This window comes from Plutella xylostella, chromosome 10 (genome assembly GCF_932276165.1).
Source record: "Plutella xylostella chromosome 10, ilPluXylo3.1, whole genome shotgun sequence".
NCBI lineage: Eukaryota > Metazoa > Arthropoda > Insecta > Lepidoptera > Plutellidae > Plutella > Plutella xylostella.
The window spans coordinates 719,264-745,599 of NC_063990.1; the positions used below are offsets into that span (position 1 = coordinate 719,264).

General features: G+C 37.7%; 1 protein-coding gene across 12 annotated transcripts in view; it reads left to right on the top strand.

Annotated features, from left to right (window-relative positions):
- LOC105382920 (disintegrin and metalloproteinase domain-containing protein 11) overlaps positions 1-26,336 on the top strand; it is a 388,227-nt gene that overhangs the window by 56,128 nt on the left and 305,763 nt on the right. For all 12 annotated transcript variants that reach the window (XM_048623425.1, XM_048623415.1, XM_048623418.1 and 9 more), the window contains exon 3: positions 14,515-14,559. In XM_048623425.1, coding sequence (XP_048479382.1) covers positions 14,515-14,559 — 45 coding nt within the window. The remainder of the gene's footprint in view (positions 1-14,514; positions 14,560-26,336) is intronic.

Here is a 26,336-nt window from a genome sequence, read left to right on the forward strand (position 1 = left end):
TGTTGGTACTTAACCAACCTTTGATTTAAACTAGGTCTGGTCGTGGCTTTCCACCTGCTTCTAGGGTATCTGAGGGTATAAGTGCAATATTTCGACTTAGGCCGCTAAATACCTATTTACCTATAACTGGAGGGGTACTCATGTGAGCTGAAAATCCTGAAAATGGTTTTCAGCAATCATCAGTGCCGATCATAAAAACTAGCAGACGTTGTGGTCTTATCAGCATTTTCAGCTGAAAATTTTAAAAAACTTTCTGAAATATGTATTTTTTCCCCAGATTTCAGCATTCTTCTTCTTACTGACACCTGTAATCCTCTTTCAATGTTGATGAAACTTCTTTGAGCTGTTGGTACTTAACCAGCCTTTGATTTAAATTAGGTCTGGTCGTGGCTTTCCAACTACTTCTAGGAGATCCATGAGGGTTTCTATCTAAAATGTCAATAAACTTTATTAAATGTGTATTTTTTTTCCCGGAATTCAGCATTCAGCTTCTTACAGGAACCTGTAATCCTCTTTCAATGTTGATGAAACTTCTTTCAGCTGTTGGTTATTAACCAACCTTCGATTTAAACTAGGTCTAGTCGTGGCTTTCCACCTGCTTCTAGGGATTCATGAGGATTTCCACCTAAAATCTCAGTAAACTTTGGGAAATGTCTATTTTTTCCCCAGAATTCAGCATTCTTCTTCTTACAGGCACCTGTAATCCTCTTTCAATGTTAATGAAACTTCTTTCAGCTGTTGGTACTTAACCAACCTTTAATTTAAACTAGGTCTGGTCGTGGCTTTCCACCTGCTTCTAGGGTATCTGAGGATATAAGTGCAATATTTCGACTTAGGCCGCTAAATACCTATTTACCTATAACTGGAGAGGTACTCATGTGAGCTGAAAATCCTGAAAATGCTTTTCAGCAATCATCAGTGCCGATCATAAAAACTAGCAGACGTTGTGGTCTTATCAGCATTTTCAGCTGAAAATTTTAAAAAACTTTCTGAAATATGTATTTTTTCCCCAGATTTCAGCATTCTTCTTCTTACTGACACCTGTAATCCTCTTTCAATGTTGATGAAACTTCTTTGAGCTGTTGGTACTTAACCAGCCTTTGATTTAAATTAGGTCTGGTCGTGGCTTTCCAACTACTTCTAGGGGATCCATGAGGGTTTCTATCTAAAATGTCAATAAACTTTATTAAATGTGTATTTTTTTTCCCGGAATTCAGCATTCAGCTTCTTACAGGAACCTGTAATCCTCTTTCAATGTTGATGAAACTTCTTTCAGCTGTTGGTTATTAACCAACCTTCGATTTAAACTAGGTCTAGTCGTGGCTTTCCACCTGCTTCTAGGGATTCATGAGGATTTCCACCTAAAATCTCAGTAAACTTTGGGAAATGTCTATTTTTTCCCCAGAATTCAGCATTCTTCTTCTTACAGGCACCTGTAATCCTCTTTCAATGTTAATGAAACTTCTTTCAGCTGTTGGTACATAACCAAACTTCGATTTAAACTAGGTCTGGTCGTGGCTTTCCACCTGCTTCTAGGGTATCTGAGGGTATGAGTGTATTATTTCGACTTAGGCCGCTAAATACCTATTTACCTATAACTGAAGAGGTACTCATGTGAGCTGAAAATCCTGAAAATGGTTTTTAGCAATTATCAGTGCCGATCATATTAACCAGCAGACGTTGTGGTTTTGTGCGCGTTTTCAGCTGAAAATTTTAAAAAACTTTGCGAAATATGTATTTTTTCCCCAGAATTCAGCATTCTTCCTCTTACTGACACCTGTAATCCTCTTTCAATGTTGATGAAACTTTTTTCAGCTGTTGGTACTTAACCAACCTTTGATTTAAACTAGGTCTGGTCGTGGATTTCCACCTGCTTCTAGGGTATCTGAGGGTATAAGTGCAATATTTCGACTTAGGCCGCTAAATACCTATTTACCTATAACTGGAGAGGTACTCATGTGAGCTGAAAATCCTAAAAATGGTTTTCAGCAATCATCAGTGCCGATCATAAAAACTAGCAAACGTTGTGGTCTTATCAGCATTTTTAGCTGAAAATTTTAAAAAACTTTCTGAAATATGTATTTTTTCCCCACATTTCAGCATTCTTCTTCTTACTGACACCTGTAATCCTCTTTCAATGTTGATGAAACTTCTTCGAGCTGTTGGTACTTAACCAGCCTTTGATTAAAACTAGGTCTGGTCGTGGCTTTCTAACTACTTCTAGGGGATCCATGAGGGTTTCCATCTAAAATGTCAATAAACTTTATTAAATGTGTATTTTTTTTCCCGGAATTCAGCATTCAGCTTCTTACAGGAACCTGTAATCCTCTTTCAATGTTGATGAAACTTCTTTCAGCTGTTGGTTATTAACCAACCTTCGATTTAAACTAGGTCTAGTCGTGGCTTTCCACCTGCTTCTAGGGATTCATGAGGATTTCCACCTAAAATCTTAATAAACTTTGGGAAATGTCAATTTTTCCCCAGAATTCAGCATTCTTCTTCTTACTGACACCTGTAATCCTCTTTCAATGTTGATGAAACTTTTTTCAGCTGTTGGTACTTAACCAACCTTTGATTTAAACTAGGTCTGGTCGTGGCTTTCCACCTGCTTCTAGGGTATCTGAGGGTATAAGTGCAATATTTCGACTTAGGCCGCTAAATACCTATTTATCTATAACTGGAGGGGTACTCATGTGAGCTGAAAATCCTGAAAATGGTTTTCAGCAATCATCAGTGCCGATCATAAAAACTAGCAGACGTTGTGGTCTTATCAGCATTTTCAGCTGAAAATTTTAAAAAACTTTCTGAAATATGTATTTTTTCCCCAGATTTCAGCATTCTTCTTCTTACTGACACCTGTAATCCTCTTTCAATGTTGATGAAACTTCTTTGAGCTGTTGGTACTTAACCAGCCTTTGATTTAAATTAGGTCTGGTCGTGGCTTTCCAACTACTTCTAGGAGATCCATGAGGGTTTCTATCTAAAATGTCAATAAACTTTATTAAATGTGTATTTTTTTTCCCGGAATTCAGCATTCAGCTTCTTACAGGAACCTGTAATCCTCTTTCAATGTTGATGAAACTTCTTTCAGCTGTTGGTTATTAACCAACCTTCGATTTAAACTAGGTCTAGTCGTGGCTTTCCACCTGCTTCTAGGGATTCATGAGGATTTCCACCTAAAATCTCAGTAAACTTTGGGAAATGTCTATTTTTTCCCCAGAATTCAGCATTCTTCTTCTTACAGGCACCTGTAATCCTCTTTCAATGTAAATGAAACTTCTTTCAGCTGTTGGTACTTAACCAACCTTTAATTTAAACTAGGTCTGGTCGTGGCTTTCCACCTGCTTCTAGGGTATCTGAGGATATAAGTGCAATATTTCGACTTAGGCCGCTAAATACCTATTTACCTATAACTGGAGAGGTACTCATGTGAGCTGAAAATCCTGAAAATGCTTTTCAGCAATCATCAGTGCCGATCATAAAAACTAGCAGACGTTGTGGTCTTATCAGCATTTTCAGCTGAAAATTTTAAAAAACTTTCTGAAATATGTATTTTTTCCCCAGATTTCAGCATTCTTCTTCTTACTGACACCTGTAATCCTCTTTCAATGTTGATGAAACTTCTTTGAGCTGTTGGTACTTAACCAGCCTTTGATTTAAATTAGGTCTGGTCGTGGCTTTCCAACTACTTCTAGGGGATCCATGAGGGTTTCTATCTAAAATGTCAATAAACTTTATTAAATGTGTATTTTTTTTCCCGGAATTCAGCATTCAGCTTCTTACAGGAACCTGTAATCCTCTTTCAATGTTGATGAAACTTCTTTCAGCTGTTGGTTATTAACCAACCTTCGATTTAAACTAGGTCTAGTCGTGGCTTTCCACCTGCTTCTAGGGATTCATGAGGATTTCCACCTAAAATCTCAGTAAACTTTGGGAAATGTCTATTTTTTCCCCAGAATTCAGCATTCTTCTTCTTACAGGCACCTGTAATCCTCTTTCAATGTTAATGAAACTTCTTTCAGCTGTTGGTACATAACCAAACTTCGATTTAAACTAGGTCTGGTCGTGGCTTTCCACCTGCTTCTAGGGTATCTGAGGGTATGAGTGTATTATTTCGACTTAGGCCGCTAAATACCTATTTACCTATAACTGAAGAGGTACTCATGTGAGCTGAAAATCCTGAAAATGGTTTTTAGCAATTATCAGTGCCGATCATATTAACCAGCAGACGTTGTGGTTTTGTGCGCGTTTTCAGCTGAAAATTTTAAAAAACTTTGCGAAATATGTATTTTTTCCCCAGAATTCAGCATTCTTCCTCTTACTGACACCTGTAATCCTCTTTCAATGTTGATGAAACTTTTTTCAGCTGTTGGTACTTAACCAACCTTTGATTTAAACTAGGTCTGGTCGTGGATTTCCACCTGCTTCTAGGGTATCTGAGGGTATAAGTGCAATATTTCGACTTAGGCCGCTAAATACCTATTTACCTATAACTGGAGAGGTACTCATGTGAGCTGAAAATCCTAAAAATGGTTTTCAGCAATCATCAGTGCCGATCATAAAAATTAGCAAACGTTGTGGTCTTATCAGCATTTTCAGCTGAAAATTTTAAAAAACTTTCTGAAATATGTATTTTTTCCCCAGATTTCAGCATTCTTCTTCTTACTGACACCTGTAATCCTCTTTCAATGTTGATGAAACTTCTTTGAGCTGTTGGTACTTAACCAGCCTTTGATTAAAACTAGGTCTGGTCGTGGCTTTCTAACTACTTCTAGGGGATCCATGAGGGTTTCCATCTAAAATGTCAATAAACTTTATTAAATGTGTATTTTTTTTCCCGGAATTCAGCATTCAGCTTCTTACAGGAACCTGTAATCCTCTTTCAATGTTGATGAAACTTCTTTCAGCTGTTGGTTATTAACCAACCTTCGATTTAAACTAGGTCTAGTCGTGGCTTTCCACCTGCTTCTAGGGATTCATGAGGATTTCCACCTAAAATCTTAATAAACTTTGGGAAATGTCAATTTTTCCCCAGAATTCAGCATTCTTCTTCTTACAGGCACCTGTAATCCTCTTTCAATGTTAATGAAACTTCTTTCAATTGTTGGTACATAACCAAACTTCGATTTAAACTAGGTCTGGTCGTGGCTTTCCACCTGCTTCTAGGGTATCTGAGGGTATGAGTGTATTATTTCGACTTAGGCCGCTAAATACCTATTTACCTATAACTGAAGAGGTACTCATGTGAGCTGAAAATCCTGAAAATGGTTTTTAGCAATTATCAGTGCCGATCATATTAACCAGCAGACGTTGTGGTTTTGTGCGCGTTTTCAGCTGAAAATTTTAAAAAACTTTGCGAAATATGTATTTTTTCCCCAGAATTCAGCATTCTTCCTCTTACTGACACCTGTAATCCTCTTTCAATGTTGATGAAACTTTTTTCAGCTGTTGGTACTTAACCAACCTTTGATTTAAACTAGGTCTGGTTGTGGCTTTCCACCTGCTTCTAGGGTATCTGAGGGTATAAGTGCAATATTTCGACTTAGGCCGCTAAATACCTATTTACCTATAACTGGAGAGGTACTCATGTGAGCTGAAAATCCTGAAAATGATTTTTAGCAATCATCAGTGCCGATCATATTTACCAGCAGACGTTGTGGTCTTATCCGCATTTTCAGCTGAATTTTTTTTAAAACTTTGTGAATTATGTATTTTTTCCCCAGATTTCAGCATTCTTCTTCTTACTGACACCTGTAATCCTCTTTCAATGTTCATGAAACTTCTTTCAGCTGTTGGTACTTAACCACCTCTCGATTTTAACTAGGTTAGGTCGTGGTTTTCCGACTCCTTCATGGTTGAAACGTCATCCACTTATGGAGAATAGAGTTTAAAAAAATTAGTTTTACTCTTTATTTTGCGGTTTTGTCATTCGATGTTTTAAATTTTCATTATTTAATACATTTGTATTTATTAGTAATATGAAATTAGCCTTAATTTTAAATAATATGTGTGGTACAAATCGTAACCTACTTAATTTGGTCGCCTACACTTAGGCTGCTAACTTTAGGCTGCCAACTTCACACTGGTTGACGTACTGAAGTATAATTATGTTCCAGCAATGATTTGATTGATTGTTCAACTGATGATAACGACTGACCCGATTTTAATATCTTAAAAATTAATAAAAACAAAAATCTTCCTATCAATAATGTAGACAAACACAATAATCAAATTTACACTATCCAACTTTTACAGTTAAGCTGCATAGCCGTATCTAGTGAGGTTAGTATGAAAAATATAATAAACCTTTCTAGATAAATATGAAGTGGCCACATTACTGCACCACCAGGGATCCTCAAGAATCTATTCTAAAACAAGAAAGTGCAATATCAATAATGATCAAAATAAAGTTTTATTAAGTTTAAAGAAAACACTCTTATCTCGCACGCGACTGTGCACCTTATTCCCATCACGGAGAGTTGGAATTAGTTGAAAGATTAAAGGGACATTAGCAGAGATAGCCAGTTTTGTATGAAAGAGGGATAATATCCCACCTGGGAATACCGGGATCGATCGAATGATTAGAGGAAGACGGGGCTCCACCAGCCATCCCATTAAGAGGGTAGATAGGGAATTTTATGCCAATACTTCAAAAGTGTTTTACTCTGAATGCGAGCTCGGTGTTCCTGAAGTTAGGAGTAGGTACATCGCGGGTGATTGACCTTTACTGATTGTTCTCTTTTACTATAATAAGGACCATCCTCTTATGAGAGAGGTAAATGGGTCAGTCAATGGATTGAGTATTATAATAGGTGCAGAGAAACCTGACCCCCGTCTCATACTAATAATGCTTCTGAGGGGGGTCAGGTTTATCTGCCTCTTACTGTACCATAAGCTCTCATACAATGAGGAAAAGTTTAACTTCTACATAGGTGAATATTTTGTATAGGTACTTATAAGTATAAGTTTTGTTTATTTTTCACAAAAATTTATGTTAGAAACAGAAAGCCCAATCGGTTTTTGCTTTTAGCGATAACATCGCTATTTTGTACCTATACTGTATGTGTTTGTATATACCTAAGCTTTGTAACTTGTGTTCTTGTGTTACACACACAAGAACAGAGGTACAAATACTTAAATAATATTATATCAATCTATCTAAACAAAGCTACTATTCATTCTATCTTTAACTTACTTAAAAGCGATGTCAAAGTAAAACCTAAGGCATTACGGTACCGTCTTACATCAAAGAGAGGCTTTAATATTCATCAGAATCTGGTGCACTTATGGGATATCCTTTTACCACATTAAAGTCAATGTAAATTCATACCGTGATGTACTTACACCGTTTTATCCTGTGAGATTTAGATGCTTCTTCGAGTAACATAATACTTGAGCTCTCCTTACCTGGAGGCCTCCCGTTTCCTTAGATAAGCATGTGCAAGGAAAATATACGTGTAGCCTGCAGAGAGGGTGGAGGTACTGATCAAATCGATTGTACACTCAATAGCAATGAAAATGTTCCAACCAAAAAATTTCGATTATGATGCGCTGTTAAATATACTTTATTATTGCTGAAGGCGTCATTAAGGTAGTATTTTTCATTTAGGCAGTAATATTGTGCTATTGTGACTATTGTGCTATTGAACTTTTTAATGGATCGTTATGTTTTTGGAAAATACATAAAAAAGTTGGGATTGAATTGTGCACATACAAATACATAGGTATAACTACGCTACTACTAACTACTAACGCTTTGCATTTCTATACTTCTTTGCCGGGTAGGCAAAAGTGCATTAATGCACCTACTATTGACTACCAACAACCTATTTACTCCTTATTATTAACAAAAATACTACTACACATGTAAACATAAAATATTGAGTACTAGCTGTTCCCGGCAGCGTGGGTGCAGCAATGCACCTCTGCCTACCCCGCCAGGGAGTACATTAGTACAAGGCGTGAGTGCGTGTTTTTTTTTTTATAGCTGTTCCCGCGAGCTTCGTTTCGCCTTAAAAGTTTCCCGTGGGAATTCTTGGATAAAAAGTAGCCTATGTTCTTTCTCAGGGTCTAAACCATTATGAATACCAAATTTGATATTTTATTCAAATCTGTTCAGTAGTTTTGGCGTGAAAGAGTAACAGACAGACATACAGACACAGTTACTTTCGCATTTATAATATTATTATTGTAGGTAGGATATAACTCCTCATAATATTATTACCAAATACACCTGGCGCATCTTGGGCAGCACTCAGAGGCGACCACACGGGCGCGCCGGACGGCGGCGGCGGCGGCGGCGCGGCGCCGTATGCATTTAAATAGACCTCAACCAGGTGGCCTGAACACCTTTGAACACCTGAAACTGTATTCAGGATTATAGAGGTACTTATATTATGTACAGGTATACGGATTTAGTGTTTATGTTACATGGAACTTACTTAATTTGTAAGTGTTGAATTGCGGTTAATAAATTTTCAAACTATTGTTTTTCATGAATTAAACATGGAAATTTTTTAATACATGCTAAGATTGCACATTGAACTGATGAGTTCTCAAGTACAGACCAGCACGAGCAACAGGCGATTTTAAAAAAGCTTAACAACTAAATACGTAATTAAATTATAACTGTAGCTAGGGTTCCTCAGAAGAATGACTCTCTGAGACCGCACCGCATGGGTACATGCATTTAAATGGCACATTGTAGAAGGAACTGGCTGCTCATTGCATCAGGTGGATTAGAGGATTACTTTACACTTTCTATTGTGCTTTCTGTACGATAGTAGGCTTTATGCTGTGTTATTTCGGACTGAAATTGATTAATGTGTGTGCAGTTTAGTATTAGAATAATAATGTAGTGGCTTAAGTTTGTAATTATTTTACTGGAGTCCTATCGTGAAATCAAAACCAAATAATATTTTAGAATTAATTCGGTGTCAAATTTAATATATTTGATTCCTTAAATCGTTGTCAAAACAAACGACTAATAAATACGTTTTATGTTTAAGATTTTTAAGATATAGTCAAGAGTCAAGACACAAAATACATATAGATATACGTATTGCCATTTGGATATCAAAATCAATTTTTAAAGGGGTGGAGGATTCAAGCCTAAAGTGACAAATAATATGACGTTGGTAATATACGCATGGAAAAGTAATTTATATCGATATCGAGAATAGTCACGTCTGAATAAAACGATCATTCAGCGATCATAAAACACATGACATATCTGCTCTTGACATCTTGCCGTAGAATAACCCCCTTCTAGAGCGGTGGTAGCTCAGTCGGGTGAGCGCCCGCTTCTCACGCAAGAGATGCGGGTTCGAATCCCGGCTCTGACATGTACCAATGAGTTATTTGAATTTAAGTACAATGTATACCATCGCTCTTACGGTGAAGGAAAACATCGTGAGGAAACCTGCATATCTAGATTTAGCACATCTAGATATGTGAACCCACCAACCCGCAGTGGACCAGCGTGGTGGGAAATGGTCCAAGCTTAGGAAGGCAGTTTAGACCTTGGGGATATGCACAAAGGTTCCACTCGAGAGAGCCAGGTGCAGGTACTTACACCCCAGAGAGAATAGAATATAATAGAATAGAATAAAATAGAATAGATATTTTAGAATAGAATAGGAGGTCAAAAGGTAGAAGTGATAGGTATCAGTGAGTGAAAGTAATAATTGCAAAAAATCGTTTCCAATCACCATTTGAATCACCTACAATCTTGGTAAATAAACTGTTATGCCTATTATATTCAACGGCAGCTGAGTGTATTATAATATAATATTATGTATTCCTAATTAAGTCCGATGACTATTAATGTGACATTGATTCAATTACGCCATGACCCGCGGTGGCGCTGTGCAATCTCAAAGGCAGGCAATCAGAGTCTATGTTGTGTCGTTGTATTAGTTTTGGAGGTTTGTGCCCTTATGACATTCAGGGCATAGGTTTGGTTATACATATGTATATTATGTTGTATATGCGATAACTCCGAATATAAATGTATTTTCTGTGTCGTTACAACTGTTATTTTCTTGTGTAATATATTTTTCAGAATTATTATAATCCTTAGCAGGAATAGTCGTGAAGTTTTAAGTTGAACTCCTTCCGTCTTCCTCCTTACGATTCAACGATACGCGTATGAAAATCCATGCCGTTTTCTTTAAAGCTCATACGCAAATAATAAAGTAAAAATATGCAAAATCGTCAGTCAATATTTCCAATGACCCTCCTAAATCCATGTTTACTATCGGAGCAGCGGCAGGGCAATTCAAAAATCGTTATCCGACCCAATATAGCCTACTCGGGAGGGTGATTCCTTATTCCCCACCCATATATCCACGGTTATCTCGACTTCATAAACAAATTTAGTAATCCATGAACCAATTGCAAACGCGTCTTTAGACCTTCGTGGAGTCCGGAGGGACCAAAGGAAAAAGTCAAATAGGAACGAAAGAAGAAAAAAACTTGTTCGTTTTTTCGAATAAATTACTGTGTTCTAGCCATGTCGCTTGTGCTACAGTGATTTTTGGAAGTTTCGTAATCTTTTTGGGGGCAATAGTTTTCTAATCTCACTTTGATTTGGTTTTGCTCCGCTCACACACATTGTGGGTGTCGGCCATATTCAACATTTTACCAGTGTATTTTTGTTCGCAATATGGAAATGTTCAAAGAATAAACAATCTCGTGAACGTCGTGTATGCGGCCTAAGGCAGTCCACCTCGACTCTTAACAGTGGGCGGAGCCCCTAATACATAATAATATCATCAGATGTTTAGTGAAGTCAACACCAAACGACACGATGAATAATGATAACAAACATCAGCTGTTGAGCACGTGACAAACTTTCCTCGTAAGCAATTTACTAAGGTCAGGCCAATCTGTTTCAATACTTTCCATACATCTTTCACAAGTCCAATACATATTTATCTTTATAGTTATTAGCAAGTCTTCGGGCGGGAGGGTATCGCGTTTGCCCTTTTCCTCGGCTTCGCACAATAACTTCCCATTTTGCTGTGTCAGGATCTTCAATACGAGCCTTTCTAGTACACGACTACATTACTATAAGCTCTGATTGAGATTTACAGAATTTGGCGAAGATTTTGATGGTATTGGCCTTTGGCATTTGACGTGTAACTTATTTGTTATGCGTGAGGCTTCGACCATTTTGTATAAGTATAATCAAAGGCATGAGGAAGCTGTGTTTTATTAAATAAGAAAGTATAATATGAAATTAGATAATCTAAACGATTGTAATTTTGTTAGAAGGTTGACATATGTAGTGATGACTTAAGCTCGTGTTAAATTAATTAGAATAATAGGAATAGGTGAAATCGATTATATAATTATATTACTTTTCACAGAATTACACCCTTATGAACATAAGGGTGTAATTAAGTGTATTATTTTATCTCTGATCCTAAAATTACAAGCTTAAATGTTGTACAGTTTTTTTTAAATGCGCCTTTTATGAATAGTTTTTTGGGTATGCTTGTAATGGAATGTTGTGATGTACCTAACTTATTTTCCTACAATTCAAGCCAAACATTTGCGCTCTAGGTCTATTGTTACTACTATAACACGTATCTAAGTGACTTCGTAATGACGGCAACAGTGGAAACCGCCCTTTGCTTGTAACCGCACCGGCTTGGACCGCAAAGACAATAAAATGAAGTCTTTGCGTGTTGCGTAACACCAAGAAGTTTAGTAATTAAGGAGGATGGACTACTAAGTTGAATTTAACTGACCAGTACGGTCTATTTGCGTTTTGACTGCTATAAATTTAAGGTTCTTACAGGGCTTTCAAATTCAGATTAAACAGGTATTCACTATTTAAATTGTCATCTTATAAATAACAAACGAACACATAGAACGATAGATATCACGAAATATAATGATTTCTTGTTTTTATTAATTAGTTTCGAAGTTAATACGAGGAAACATCGAAATATACACACACACACAGATACACACACATACACACATAAATATCACAGTCATAACATTCCTTTTCTTCGCCTTAGTAGTGTAAATAGATTTTTCCTTCAACATTTGTACGCACACAAACAGCTCGTATAACGAATTAAGGAAAAGTAATAGTGTTTCCTCCATATCTCTATTTTTAGATTCACCTGGGATTAGAATGCAGTGTGCGGTTAAATCTGAGTATGGAAATGCAAAGTTTTCCTCCGGCAAGTGGTTAAATGTCATGGTTTATCGCATATGAGAGAGATGAGAAGAATTAGGTTAGAACTAGGTTATTCCCATCAGCCTTGTAATGCTCTTAATGAAATAGTTTTTTTGTTTCATAAATTAGATGATTTAATCCTCATTAAATAATTTATACTTCATTATAGTATCAACTGTGCCTTAATGATTACATCAGGTAGTCATCAACAGGGGAAAATGTGTAGAAGTTGGGGTTTCATTGAGAAAATTTGTTATCAATTAGCGATAAATTATTGTAATTTGAATAAAATATTATTTCTTGCATTCGCACAATCGTATCAATCAAACGATATACCACTCTTCTTAAATCATCGTAACCCTCGATAATTTGAGTGTACCCATATTAGAAAGAGGGTATTATTTGAAACCTAATCCTCCCGGCATTCAGTCGAAATTAGACCGTAATGCCTGGCATTAGGTCTGTTAAGGCGCAGTCACATTCAATAATCCGCAAGTTTTGTTTAGCGACGACTGCGCCGCGATGTGGGTCAAGAGGGACCTCTGACGGAGGCGCTGCGGGCTAGGCCGCCCGCACGCCCTCGGATGGTTCATTTATTTCATTATTTTTCATTAAACAATGTATGTATATAGTATTTGAAAAATATACAGTATAGCTGTTCCCGCGAGCTTCGCTTCGCCTTAAAAAGTTTTCCCGTGGGAATTCCGTGATAAAAAGTATCCTATGTAATTTTTAAGGGTCTAGACCATACGTATACCAAATTACATTCGAATCCGTTCAGTAGTTTTGGCGTGACACATAGTAACAGACAGACAGACACAGTTACTGTCACATTTATAATATTAGTATGACAAAATAATATTATTATGATGGTGACCAAGAGCTGATATGATTATGGAAACGGAAGGCAGTTAATAGGAACTCCCCAACGGTATATAGAAACTACCTCCTGTTTAGGCTTCTTCTTCTATCGTGTAAATGCACTAAGCTAACTTCTTATTTAGGCTTGAATGCTTGATATAGAATAGACTATAAGGATTTGTTAAAATAATGTCAATTGAGATTTGATTATAAATTAATAATGTTAAATAATTATCAGATTAAATTTACGATTAGGTACTTTTTGTTTCACAATTAATTATCTTTTCTACTGCGACTGAACATTCGCTTGTGTGCGGGCAGCCTACAGCTGTCGACACGGGCGCGGTCTCGCTCAACTTCGGTACTCTGTGATGTGCACACGCGCTTACTCTGTGTATTTATACTCTGTGTCACCGATTCTGGACGTCGATTCGAAGCTATTGAGATGTTTAACTGCTGAATGATAATAATAAGGTTGTGTCGCGGTAGTTATTATGTATCTGTGTAGATATATCAGCTCTCCGATACCCATATTACAGGATTTGCATAGCTTGAGGTCGGATGGCCGTTACTATTCTGAGACATCAAGATATATTGTTAGTAAGTACACGAAAGTAGCCTTATTGGGTGACTTCTGGTGCACTCTGGTCAACAACATACGGTAATCTGACTGGCTATTCCTTTCTCTTACCAACCTGTACTGGGCTCGCCTGGTGGACTAATCCCTTCTTCGGAAGGTGATCCTTGCCCCAGCAGTGGAGACTTCATAGGTTGTGATGATTATTCCTGTCACTAAGCTGAGGAGAAGAGTATGAATACGGCGCCTATGGATGGTTCGGTGTTTGTGATGACGCAGCGTGCGGGAGAGCTGAGCTGATGGATTGTGCGGCGGCGGCGGCGTGGCAGCTGTTTGCTGAGAGTCGAACTGCGTGTCACTTTTACTCCCTGATGATGGCTATGACTTGCGGTTCATGTGTCAAAATCTATCGCTACATTGAAACCTACTATTTTTGCGTAACACTTCACTGGCTGGTGACCGATGTACATTTATGTCATATTTACGTATCGCATCCAAAGGATTGTCATGTATGGAGGTGGAGAAACGGCATCGGCAATGCCGATGAAGTGAACGCACTTGTGTAAAATTCTATACAAAGAACTACGAATATAAAATAATAATATTCTATACGAAGCACCTACTGACGTGCGTCCGTTGCGTACGATACCAATATAAGGACGCTCACCTTAAGGCTCCGTTCTCAGGCAAAATAATAATATGGCTAAACTTGCAATGTGTGATAAGTTGGCATACCTACTAAACCCAATTTGTCTACTGGATACGCACCCTTTCGCCTAAACAGCCTAAACACTATTCCCCGGCTCCATAAATCATTATCTCTTCCATTTTCCCCAAACAATAATGTGTTTAATTTCTAACGATGTGTCGTTTGTTTCAGATTCATGTCATGTGCTAGCGGCACTCGCTATGCAACCCGAACCTTGTGAGTAGTTTTGAACATTTGGACATAACAGGATTGGACTATGTTTACAGTAATGGTAGCGATTCGAAGGCACATTTAAAAGGAACATGAAAAAATTAGTTTGAGTTTAAAATGAAGTCAATCATAAAGGTATACCTACTGTTTGAAATTTGATAAATAAAAAATGGGGGGGCCTTCAGGATCACTACGATTTATTACTTAGGTATAGCTACGTTTTATTTAAATATTTAGAATTTGTGTAACCTGGAACCTTGATATTTCTTGGTCAGTTAACATAAAACTTTATATAGCCGGTTGGTAGCCTTTAAATGGAAAATCATCAACAATAACTTACGTCACGCCAACGAGCATACATTAAACTTATAACACCTTTCTATTTCATCCCAGGATTGATAAAACAAATCACTCTGTATACCTATTATACCATGTGTGAATAAATAATGCGGTTAAGTTCCCACCGCGGCCCGTCAGCCGCAGCGACGGCGACACGACGCGACGACACGACGCGACATGACGCGTGCCGCGGCGACGCGACCAGCGGGCTTATCGCGAAGTCATAACGAAATGGCATTTACTATGTAATTAGTACACAATGACATATTAATTCCGAAAATCGTTGTCAAACGTACAGTAAACACTAGGTAGTATAAATTAAGATTCTTTATAAACTTGTAAATTCCTATCATTCAAACTAAACCATGTTTAAAGGGTGTTTATAGAGAGCGGTGGTAGCTCAGTCGGGTAAGCGCCCGCTTCTCACGCCAGAGATGCGGGTTCGATCCCGGCGCTGACATGTACCAATGAGTTATTTTAACTTAAATACAATGTATACCATCGCTGTTACGGTGAAGGAAAACATCGTGAGGAAACCTGCATATCTAGATCTAGCACATCTAGATATGTGAACCCACCAACCCGCAGTAGACCAGCGTGGTGTGGAAATGGTCCAAGCTTAGGAAGGCAGTTTAGACCTTGGGGATATGCACAAAGGTTCCATTCGAGAGAGCCAGGTGCAGGTACTTACACCCCCACAGAGAATAGAATAGAATAGAATAGAAGGGTGTTTATAACGGAAATTGACATTATTGATTACGTTTAACGACACCATATTGACTTATTTAAGATCATGAGATGTTAGGGCCCATTGAGAGCTTTTGTAAGGATGTTGCTCTCTTTTGACATAACCGATATTGCTTCTCCCATAGAACAACGGGGACTCGGGGCTGCTCCCTATTTGACGCGATAATGGGACAGTAGTAGCTATGACATGTTGGATATAAACTCTTTCGACAAACTGTTATACGACAAGCCTAGTCCAACAATACTGAATTCCGACAAAACGTTATATCGACATCAGAGTTCAGTATTCTCAGACTTAAGACCAATCCAGAGTTCACTATTCTTGGACTTAAGAGCAATCCTCACATTCAACGTATTGTCAGAAAGAAGTTACTGAATATAATAAAACAATTTTCAACCCTACCAAATTGGCTTAAATTTCTCGTAGAGCGTCAACATAACAATCATCGCTCCCTCATGCCGCATACACAGGGTGTTGCGAAAATAGCGGCGCGCCGGAAGCGAGTCGGCCGAGGTCGCAAGGCGGAAATCGAGCGACCCGCGCCGCTGCTCCGGGCGCGCTATACTTAATTTTGTAAATTCAACGACCCCCGCAGCGCAGCTAAGCCAATCGAAACGACCTGAGAGAATTTTTGATCAGTCTGTATCTTTATTTTTGTGGAAAATGTGTGTTGCAAGTTGGTCCGCGATGTATGTGATGGAGAAAAAGATAATCCAAATGAAAAGAATTTGGGCAGGAGATAAAATTATTGGCTTTTGTTTTTTAATATTTGTAGCTCGTTTTCAGTTATTTTGTTAAAGACGAAATCGAAAATACGATGTTTTATGTAGGCAGCTCTTATTTAGGAACTTAATTCATGTTATTTTGTAGGAATTATTTGAACTGATAGACTAAACAACGCACCCACTCATTCTAACAATTAATTTTGAAGAGATTTAAAGCATCCCTGTAATTTACGTGAAAATACGTTAGATGTTTTTGTATTTCTCCTGAGTTTCATTAAATGTTTTGAGAAAGAGTATATAAGTAGGTATTATTAACTTTACTTACATGATTCGTTTAGTAAATATTTCGATAAAAAACAGCTCCTAAGTGGGTAAAATGTACAAACAATAACATAAATAACTGATCAGAATATGTGATGTGTAAAACAACAAACACACATTTACATTTATGATTTTCTTGAGCTTATAGCAACACAATGGGAGTGGAATATAATTAAATTTTTGTTTCCATTCTATCATTTGACAATTTTAATCCCATTCCGAAATAGCCATCCCATAGTGAAGACAATAAACTTATTCAAGCTTATTAAAAAACGAAGACATATAAGAGGACTGGTCTTGAATTATCACGACTACATACGTAAATATAACAATAAATAAAATTACAACTAGGTACCTACCCAGCAAACATAACCTATAAAACACGAGCCTACAGAATCCAGCTGCTACCTCGCCACCTATTGTCTAGAGTGCTGAGTGTGACAGCTGCAGTTTTTACTAGACGCGGGGCGCAGCGCGACCCCAGCCGGGGATTGCGGGCCGGCGGCTCGTTAGGCTCCCCGCCAACTGCCGTGACAGATCTGGCCCGGTAAGCTATTTTGTTAACCCCCTGTATATTACCTAAGGTATATTTCTCACAATTGAAGTTGAACTGTAACCTGTGTGACTATGATGAACTGCAACAACATTGTTTACAAAACTATTTCTAATAAACGCTTTCAGACCCGAAGGATTTCAATGCTAAAGCAACTTTGCTCCAAGCTTAAAACAACTAAACAAAATCCCCACAAAAGGCAGCGTAATTAAATTATAGAAAAACCGCACACGAACTAAACAACCTTTCGATGCGGCGCTCTTTGTTTGACACACGAACAGTCGGACACACACTCACTCAAACACACACGCGCTCAAACACACATCACACATCCACCGCAACACTCACTAAGTTACACAACTTCACCATCAAAGTAGGGAAAATAGCTGAATAAATAATTGCTTTTAAATATGAAACATCGGGAAAATGTATTCGCGCTGTTACATTGCCAAATATTTATGTCGCCACCTGCTCATGCTGCAGTCAAAGAGGGAATTCGGAATTTCCGCGAAGTTGCCGGCTCCTTGCGCTCCGGCCAGGTGTGAATCGACAAACATTTTAGGCCTCATTAGTTGTTTGCTCTGCTCATGAAAATTCCGTTTCAGCTAAATTTTCTGATTTAAAAATGGCAAATTTTTCTTTTTTGTTCTTAAAAACAAATCCTTAACAAACTGTAATGCCAAAGGCTACTTCTGATTCTAGACTACCAGCGGAAAACCTTTGATGGTGATGTGAATACAAAATACACTCTACAAAACACTACAAACAAATTTATAGTTATAAACAACATTAACAAAACTACTTATAGGTACTCAAAAACCTTTTAATTCAAAGGGAAATAGGTTTTGGCACCTAAAATTGTGTTAGTAAAACGTTTAGTGGTCAACAAGGGTGATCGTTACTGTATGCTCATACATTTTGTATAGCATAGACTAGAATATTAGTCCTTATGTCGCGATGGACATGAAGCGAATAGGTCACGATTCGTTTATTTCTCAACATAAATGGACGAGTCGCCTCTCGTGGTCAAGGTTATTAATATTTTACTGACCGCCAACTTAAAGTAAAGGGTGCTAGCAGTTTGGAGGCCTACGTGTTCCGTCTCGGAACTCATAGCTCTGAAACGGATTATCCTACGGCTGAATGGTGTAGTGGTTAGTGACCCTGACTGCAATGCCGAACGTCCCGGGTTCGATTCCCGGCTGGGGACCCATAACACAGGTTCTGCCTAGCTTAGGGTCAAATAGCCGTGTGTGAGATGTCCCCACATATTTGTTTATTTATATATACTTTTGTTACGAAGGTGACTCGTAAAATAAACAAAAACTGCTATATTATCTAACTGTACCGTTAGGTTTTAAAAATCATACAAGTAGGTAAACGTGTCAGTAAGATAAAATAATTTAAGCAGCGCAACATTATTGACGGAAAAGTTTCAAGTTCAAAATAAACGTAAGAATTTACTTAATTCATTTCGACGTTAAATTTGTACATAATATTGAAATACCATTATGTAAAAGTTCCGAATTGTATGTAGAGTTTCAAAGTAATTACTTATACTTTTCTTACGGGCGAAGTGGCTCGTAGGAAATCTGGCAGCGAGTGTACAGACGTATTGAAAAGTCAGTTTATCCCCAAGTTCATTTATCTTTAACGTTCACGTCGCCGCTACGTGAGTTGGAATACTTCTTCCTTGTGACTGTACCTACCTAGTTACCTAGTGAGGATGAGGCGAAGTACTTAATAAATTCTAAGGCTTTATTAGTGCAGATTCTGAAGCATTGAATGTTTAATTTAGAGCTATCTAAACCAACATTCAGGAACTGGACAATAATATTTGCTGAAAATTGAATTTAAATTCGTGAAGTTAAAAAAGATCATAGCTATGCAAAAGCAGCGTAGGATGGGGCTTACTTGTCTAAGCGTAGGATGATTTCCGCTGGCCACTTTTTAGCTGTAAATTTTGTAACCAAATATCAAATGTTTATTGGCATTCCTGTTGTAGATACATAGGATGTAACAATAAAAGTAGTAAGTATCAGACATGAACCCTGCAAGGCTCATCATCTAAATGAGGATTGTGCTCGTAGATAAAGGCAACGATAGGTATCATCTAAACATACCAATTCATAAAATTCTCGTCGCCACTTAAACTGACTCCTTCGATAATTCGATCCCCAAGGGCCCACACATCTCCGTCCCTCACATCCAAATACTGACGATATTTTGATAGGAACTAGATGGAGTGTCATTGCAAAAGAAACTTCTCGACAAATAACACCCCACTTCCACCACTTACTTGTTATTTTGTATTAGTTCGGTTAGAAGCTCAGTGACTTTATTCATTGGTACAATGTTTATCATTAGGTTGAACTTAAAACGTATTGACCGTAAACAAAAAGGGTACACTTTTATTCTTTATTTTTGTATGAATGGCACCATCTTGTTCATACATCAATAATCTATGTACAAAACACTTAAACAAGCCACGACGCGGCCGCTCATAACCCGTGGCACACCAGCGCTGTTATCGAGCATAAGTGGCCCCTCCCGAGACAGATACGGCAGCCAACCGATGATGGATGCCGATGAATAAATTATTGAAGCCTTAATCGAGGCAGCCTAACTTGGTTAATGGAAGGAGTTCTACGGGCGGTGGATTGTTTGCTAGTTCTTGGCAAGTTTGCCGAAGAATTTTCGGGGAGTGACCGTGGTAGCTAGTTGGAACCTTGTTAAACTCGTAGGTTTATACTGGTGGCTGGACTGTGAGTCGGTCTGTGGTGTGTTGATTGATAAGATAGTATAAGAGGGTCTGTATTTGGTAAAAGGTACTATTTCTATAATACGACTGTGTCAAAGCAAAGAGTGTCAACGGATTGCTTTGACAGTTTATCGTACTGTAAAGATATATGTAGTACTTTTCTATTGGTAGTAGGTATATAATATTATGAAATGAAATTGAAACTTATTATAGGAAAAGCCTACAGAGGTTACACGTAACCTTTTTTCTATTTACTCGTGGAAAATCTATTAGCAAAATAATTACACATTGGGTACTTTAGATTTTAATTTCGTATGAGGTCAGTGAGCAAACCTTTTCGGAACAGCCGACTATTGGATAAAGTTTGAATGTGGTGAGACTATCGACCAACAAAACAATTTGGATTCGCTGTGTGGGAAGTTTTGCGGTCGAATAAAAGGTTAAATTAATCACAATTGTAATGTAAAGACTTGTAATGTTGAAATCACACAACTTAATTTTCTAAAAATACCGGGTAATGTCCGTTTCTTAGTTGTTTAATTCCATAATTATATGGAAACAGACTATTTGGACCAGTTTATGTCGAGGGCGGAATTCATACTGAATCAGCCTTACAGCTTTTGACGACTTTATATTGATAGTTTACGTACAATGATACTTACGTAACAAAAATATTAACATTAAGCGGAGGCCGCAGCCAGCAGCTATAGCACGTAAATGTTTAAGTCGTTTTAAACATTAACAGTCGGGCGGCGTATGAGTTGAAAGTTCACGGATGGCACGTGCCCACCTGCGCCGTTACGTGCTCATGCTGTTTCGTGCATTTACGTGTGTAACGTGGCTGCCGTGCGCCTACCAAGTTTTTAAGACGGTATTTCGTTGCATTTTAATGCGAGGCGGAGTATACGAGTTTGTTACTTGGGTACATTTGGCGCAGTTATGCGGTATGCCATTGGACATACGGGGAGATAAACGTATCACATATAGTACTTATGTACTACTTACCTGCACTCTGGTGGCTGTACCACCACCGCTACACCGTGGGCAGGCAGCGCCGCTATGAATTCGACGCTATATATTCATTGAATTATGTAAAAAAACTTTTTAATTCAAAATGATGTTACCAACCTATAACGGGTTTGTTATTGTTCTCGCGAATGATATTATAACTTATATTTTTTTAGTTCAAACGCACGAACACTAGGACTTGTCCACTCTATTACAACCCCCACCACCCTTGTTCCTAGGAAAGGGGGTGGCTATTGTCCACGGGCATTTCCTATACATTGTGCTGGGCACTCACCTCAAGTAAGCTAGCTAGAAGGTAACTGAGGTAGCTATGGGGGTAGGTAGGTCTAACAGGTGGCCACAGTGTAACGACCGAATGGTGTAGCGGTTAGTGACCCTGGCTGATATGCCGAGGCCTCGGATTCGATTCCCGGCTGGGGCAGATATTTGTTTAACAACAGATAATTTGTACTCGGGTCTTGGGTGTTAATGCGTATAATATGAATGCATGCATCTGTGTTAATATATCTGCCGTCCAATACTCATATCACAGGCTCTGCCTAGTTTGGGGGGGGGTCTCCGTGTGTGAGATGTCCCCACATATTATTATTATTAACGGAACAGGTCGAGTATGATTATTGTTGTGGAATAAGTTTGTTATGCTGGGAGTATGAAGCCTGAATTCTGAAAAATAAATAAAAATATACATGATATCGATAGAATTACTGTACATGTACATAATGTACTGACACTAAATGATTTCCCAATAGCAAGAACGAGGAACAAGAGTCATACTTAACTCAATTACCATAATAAGGGATTCCTTACACCGACTAACTATGAGTACAATACTATTGCGTAGATCCCTAAACAGAAAATTCACCCCAATTATGAAGCTTTGCGCATTTAGGAAATAGTGAGTTCATTTTATAATTACACACCGGATGTACAAATGTTGCTATTTATAAAATTAAAGGTCCTTAGCTGGGCGCCCCCCGGCGGGGGAATCATCCTGTATTTAATTTCCCTAATTTGGTTGCAAGATACCGCTTTGTCCGTTTTTTATAGCGTTTTATATTGCGGAAGTGTTTGTGTCATGGTTTAGAAAATATAATTTAGTCGGGATAAATTGAATGTAATATGATCTGAGGGATAATTGTACACTCTGGCGAAAAGTGGGTGCAGCAATGCACCTCTGCCTACCCCGCAAGGGAGTACATTAGTACAAGGCGTGAGTGCGTGTGTGTGTGTAATTGTTTACTTAGGTACATTTTTTTATTTCATCAAGGTTGAATTTCAGTTCGGTTATTAAATTGTTTAAATAGTAGTGAACTGTTATTGATACTTTTAGAAATATTCATAATTTTGTTGTTGAACTTATATTCAACATAGTAGAGCTATTATCAATGAAAGAACATTGCTTGATTAATAAACGTTTAGGACATTCTAAACTCTCCAATTAATCCACATGGCAAATCGTTTCATCGTAATATTTAGTTCCCGGGATAAACATGAACTACCTACAGTTACTTACATCACATAGACTATAAACTACACAGAAGGACGGGTGATGTTTTCCAGTTGACTTGATGTGAAGTCATGTGATCATGATGACGTCACTGCCCGAGCTGCATAATTATGTGCTGATGCGAGGGACCAATGAGGAGCGAGTAATGTGCGCTAATGATGCGGTCAGCTATGATACCGTCCCTTTCTTTGTAGCTGCAAGTTCAGATTGTCTCTTTCTTTCTTTGAAGATACATTTCACGCCTGACGTTTGAAGAAGTGCTTTACTGTACCTACGCACAGTCATCGTTACTTTCGAAATCCAGTGCGCAAGTTTATTTGAATACAATTGGGCATCAATCCAGTCCCTTTACCAAAGTATAATAGACATCTTAAAGTACCTCAGATATGATACAATATGTACAAACATGAAATACGTATCATAATCATAACTGAGTGAAATTCTGATCTGATACCTACTCAGGCTTAACAACTTTCCTAACTGTGCGCTAACAATCTCCAATGTAAAAGTGACCTTTCATAACTTTGACACGAGGCATACGAGTACACACATGTCAAAAGGTCATTCCCCCCGAGGGTAGGTCCAGACAACACCTTGCGCGCGTGCACCGGAAATAATTACGGGACACTGCGTCACATCCGTTTTCTACTCTGCCGCCTCACTTAGTTAGCTGTAACTTTTAATAGACAACTTTCTACTCTATCTGTGCGCCTGGTATTTGCACGGCAGCTTTCCATTACTTGGGCCTGATGGGCTTTCAACTGTGATAGGAAAAGAGGGGTATTATAAATTTGAAGCTATTGTATTTCAGTGGACATTAAACTAAGTTACATTAATTTTTAAGGGTTCGTTAAAGAAACGATAACAACTGTAAGTTATAATGTGCTGTACGGTAGTAAATAGGCAATTTAAATGAATCCTGGTTGGGTTATGCCGTTTTAATTAATACCGATAACTTTTGGTTAAATCATCTCATCAACTCCATGGCAATCCATAAGTTTAATAATAATTTAAGTAGGTAATTGTCACTATGTAATTTAAACGTGCATACAAAAATTACACACCTGAAAGTGGTCGAATCATAACATGAAAGTAAAAATATAAGTTTTACACTTCAGTAAACACTTCCTTCAAGTTAGTTGTTAATCTGCAAACCTCGTTTATTGCCGAACTGTAATCCATAAATTCGCTAATGACTGTGCTAACGCTTTAACTTGTTCAGACACGGGTGTTTTCATACATGAAATCTATATGAACATGTAAAATTTTATACTTGTAATTATTTTCTGTATAAAACTCAAATGTTATTTAAAAAACGTATACCTTATTTTACAGCACCGTTGAGCTAGGGGCTTGTTATAAAACTACAGTATGCTCTGCTCATATTGTTGTAAAACCCCCATAGGTCTCCTATAAACCAAAAAAATGTTGGCATAAAAATTTATATTTTAGTGCAGCTTTCGAAAGCTCGGCCATACTTTTTAAAATCTCTCTTTACGGGTTCAGTGCGCCCAGTGCTCAATTACGAGTACTGGGCGAATCTAAGCCGACGTAGCTCAGTAAATTGGGCCAGGATAGTCTGGAGCTGGCTCGGACGGAAATCGAATCCGCTACCCCCTGGTGATGGAGACACACGCCACCTGTCGGCGACGCCCAATCACATCCGACGCAGGGTACCCCGCGCCAGTGGGGGCTGAAAGCCTGAAATAAATGATTTATTATTATACTAGCGAACCGCCCCGGCTTCGCACGGGAGCTATGCTGATGCCAAGTAACCACAAAAAAAAAGTACATAAAACTTCCTCTGGAATCACTCTGTCTATTAAAAAACGGATCAATAACTATCCGTTGCAGCACAGTTTTAAAGATTAAGCATGCAAAGGGACAGATAAAGTTACTTTGTTTTAAACTATGTAGTGAAGCTGAGTCAGTGTAACTGTATTTAAATCTTTCTGCTTGTGACTTTGTAGGTCCGAAACAAAAAATATTGTAGGGTCGTCAATAAATGCAAATGCTATGACGTACCTAACTTATTCATAATAATATTACACGATTATAATACTCACGAGCAATTAAAAAGTTTCAGTGACGTGATAGCACCAAATTACCTTCTAACTTTCTATGTTTTTCATTGGTCATGAGTGTATATAAAGTGAAAGAAATAAGGTCTTTCACAAACCCTCTATGTTAGAGACTACTCTATGTAAGTAGGCAGGATTATGTATACAGCTTGTTTCAACATGATATGGCTATACATGGATATAATATTCAAAATACAGCGTAAATACTGGGAAAAAATATAGTCCCAGGTTCTTGATTAAAGCAACGTGGATTTGACGGGTGATTAAACATTTCACGTGGGCGCACGCCAATTAAATAAATAAAATAAATAAAATAAATATGCGGGGACACCGCAATTCACTTCAAAAAAACATAAAACAAAATTTACATGTAACTTTCATAGATATTTAGCGGAATTCACATGTATGTTTTAAATTTTAGGTATTTTTTCATAACTATGGAAGCCATTTTAGTTTTATATTTTAGCGTATGGTATTTATTGAGTTTTTTTGATTGAGAAAGCCATTTTCAATGTTTCCTATGTAACAATTCTGTACATTGATAGATCAGTCAGTCCGTATTCTTTTCATTTAATTTATGTATAAAAAGACTCAAGTACTCCGATGGACAGGGGTCAGTCAGTATGCATTGTTAGCTACGAATGGGAACATTTTCACAGCACATTAAATCCATTGAGTATTTATTTCGACCAAAAATTACAGGAAAATTAAATGTGTGTACCTCAGTAACTAACGTAAGGTAAATAGTGGCAGTTTGTTCTACACCTTATCTAAAGTCTTGACTTTTTGGGAAAGCTAGACTTCTAGGTCGTAGCTACAAAAATGTATAGATAATTTCCAAAAAATATATGTATACGGAATAATGGCAAATTCTGATCAATATAATTATAGGCTAAGGTACACATAGTTATCTGTCTGTCACTTTTTTCAACATAGGTAACTGATACTTTTTTTAGTTTTCGTAAATAATTCTCCTGTTATAGCAACCAGTGAGTGGATTTGTTAATTAGTAAGTAAAAACAAAAACTTTATATTACGTCTATCCTAGAGAGTTTTCTCGTAAAAAACAAAAGAGTTCCTTAATAAAGGTTTTTATTGTTCACTGTTCCGACAAGCTTTGCCATTAATTTCCCATTAGTGCGAAGTAAATAAAATTTAGCAGCCGGAAACGAAAAACAACGAAAAATCTGTCAAGATTAGCGGCGGACTAGCGGGATCGGGTTGATCGTCGCGTCTTTTTGAATAACCAGAAAAACAAACGAATTGATGATTGAGAACAAACTTATAACTTTTAAAGCAGAGAGCTATAGAATGTGTCGTAGAGCTAGTTTTTTATGAACCCCCTTGTCACCTCTTTTGGGCTTATTACCTATGCCCTGTATGCAACACTCTGTATATAATTTATATTTACGAATACAATTCTATTCAACGAAGGTGACTGAAAACGGATTCACACTTTTGTCAGTAATCTAGAAAGTACCTACTGATAGTCATATGGTTAGATATCAGTAGTATAAGAGGGTGAAATATTAATGATTGGAATTATTACGTATAAATAAATAACAAAATTTAATTTATTGGAGATGCATCGTCACAACCCTACAGATCCTCCACTTTAAATAGCGTTTTTAAAAAATCCGCTGAAAATAATCCAGTTAATAAACGCATATCGGATATGAGCAAAAAGTGAAGTGAGCCACAATGGCAGAAGAGCGGGCC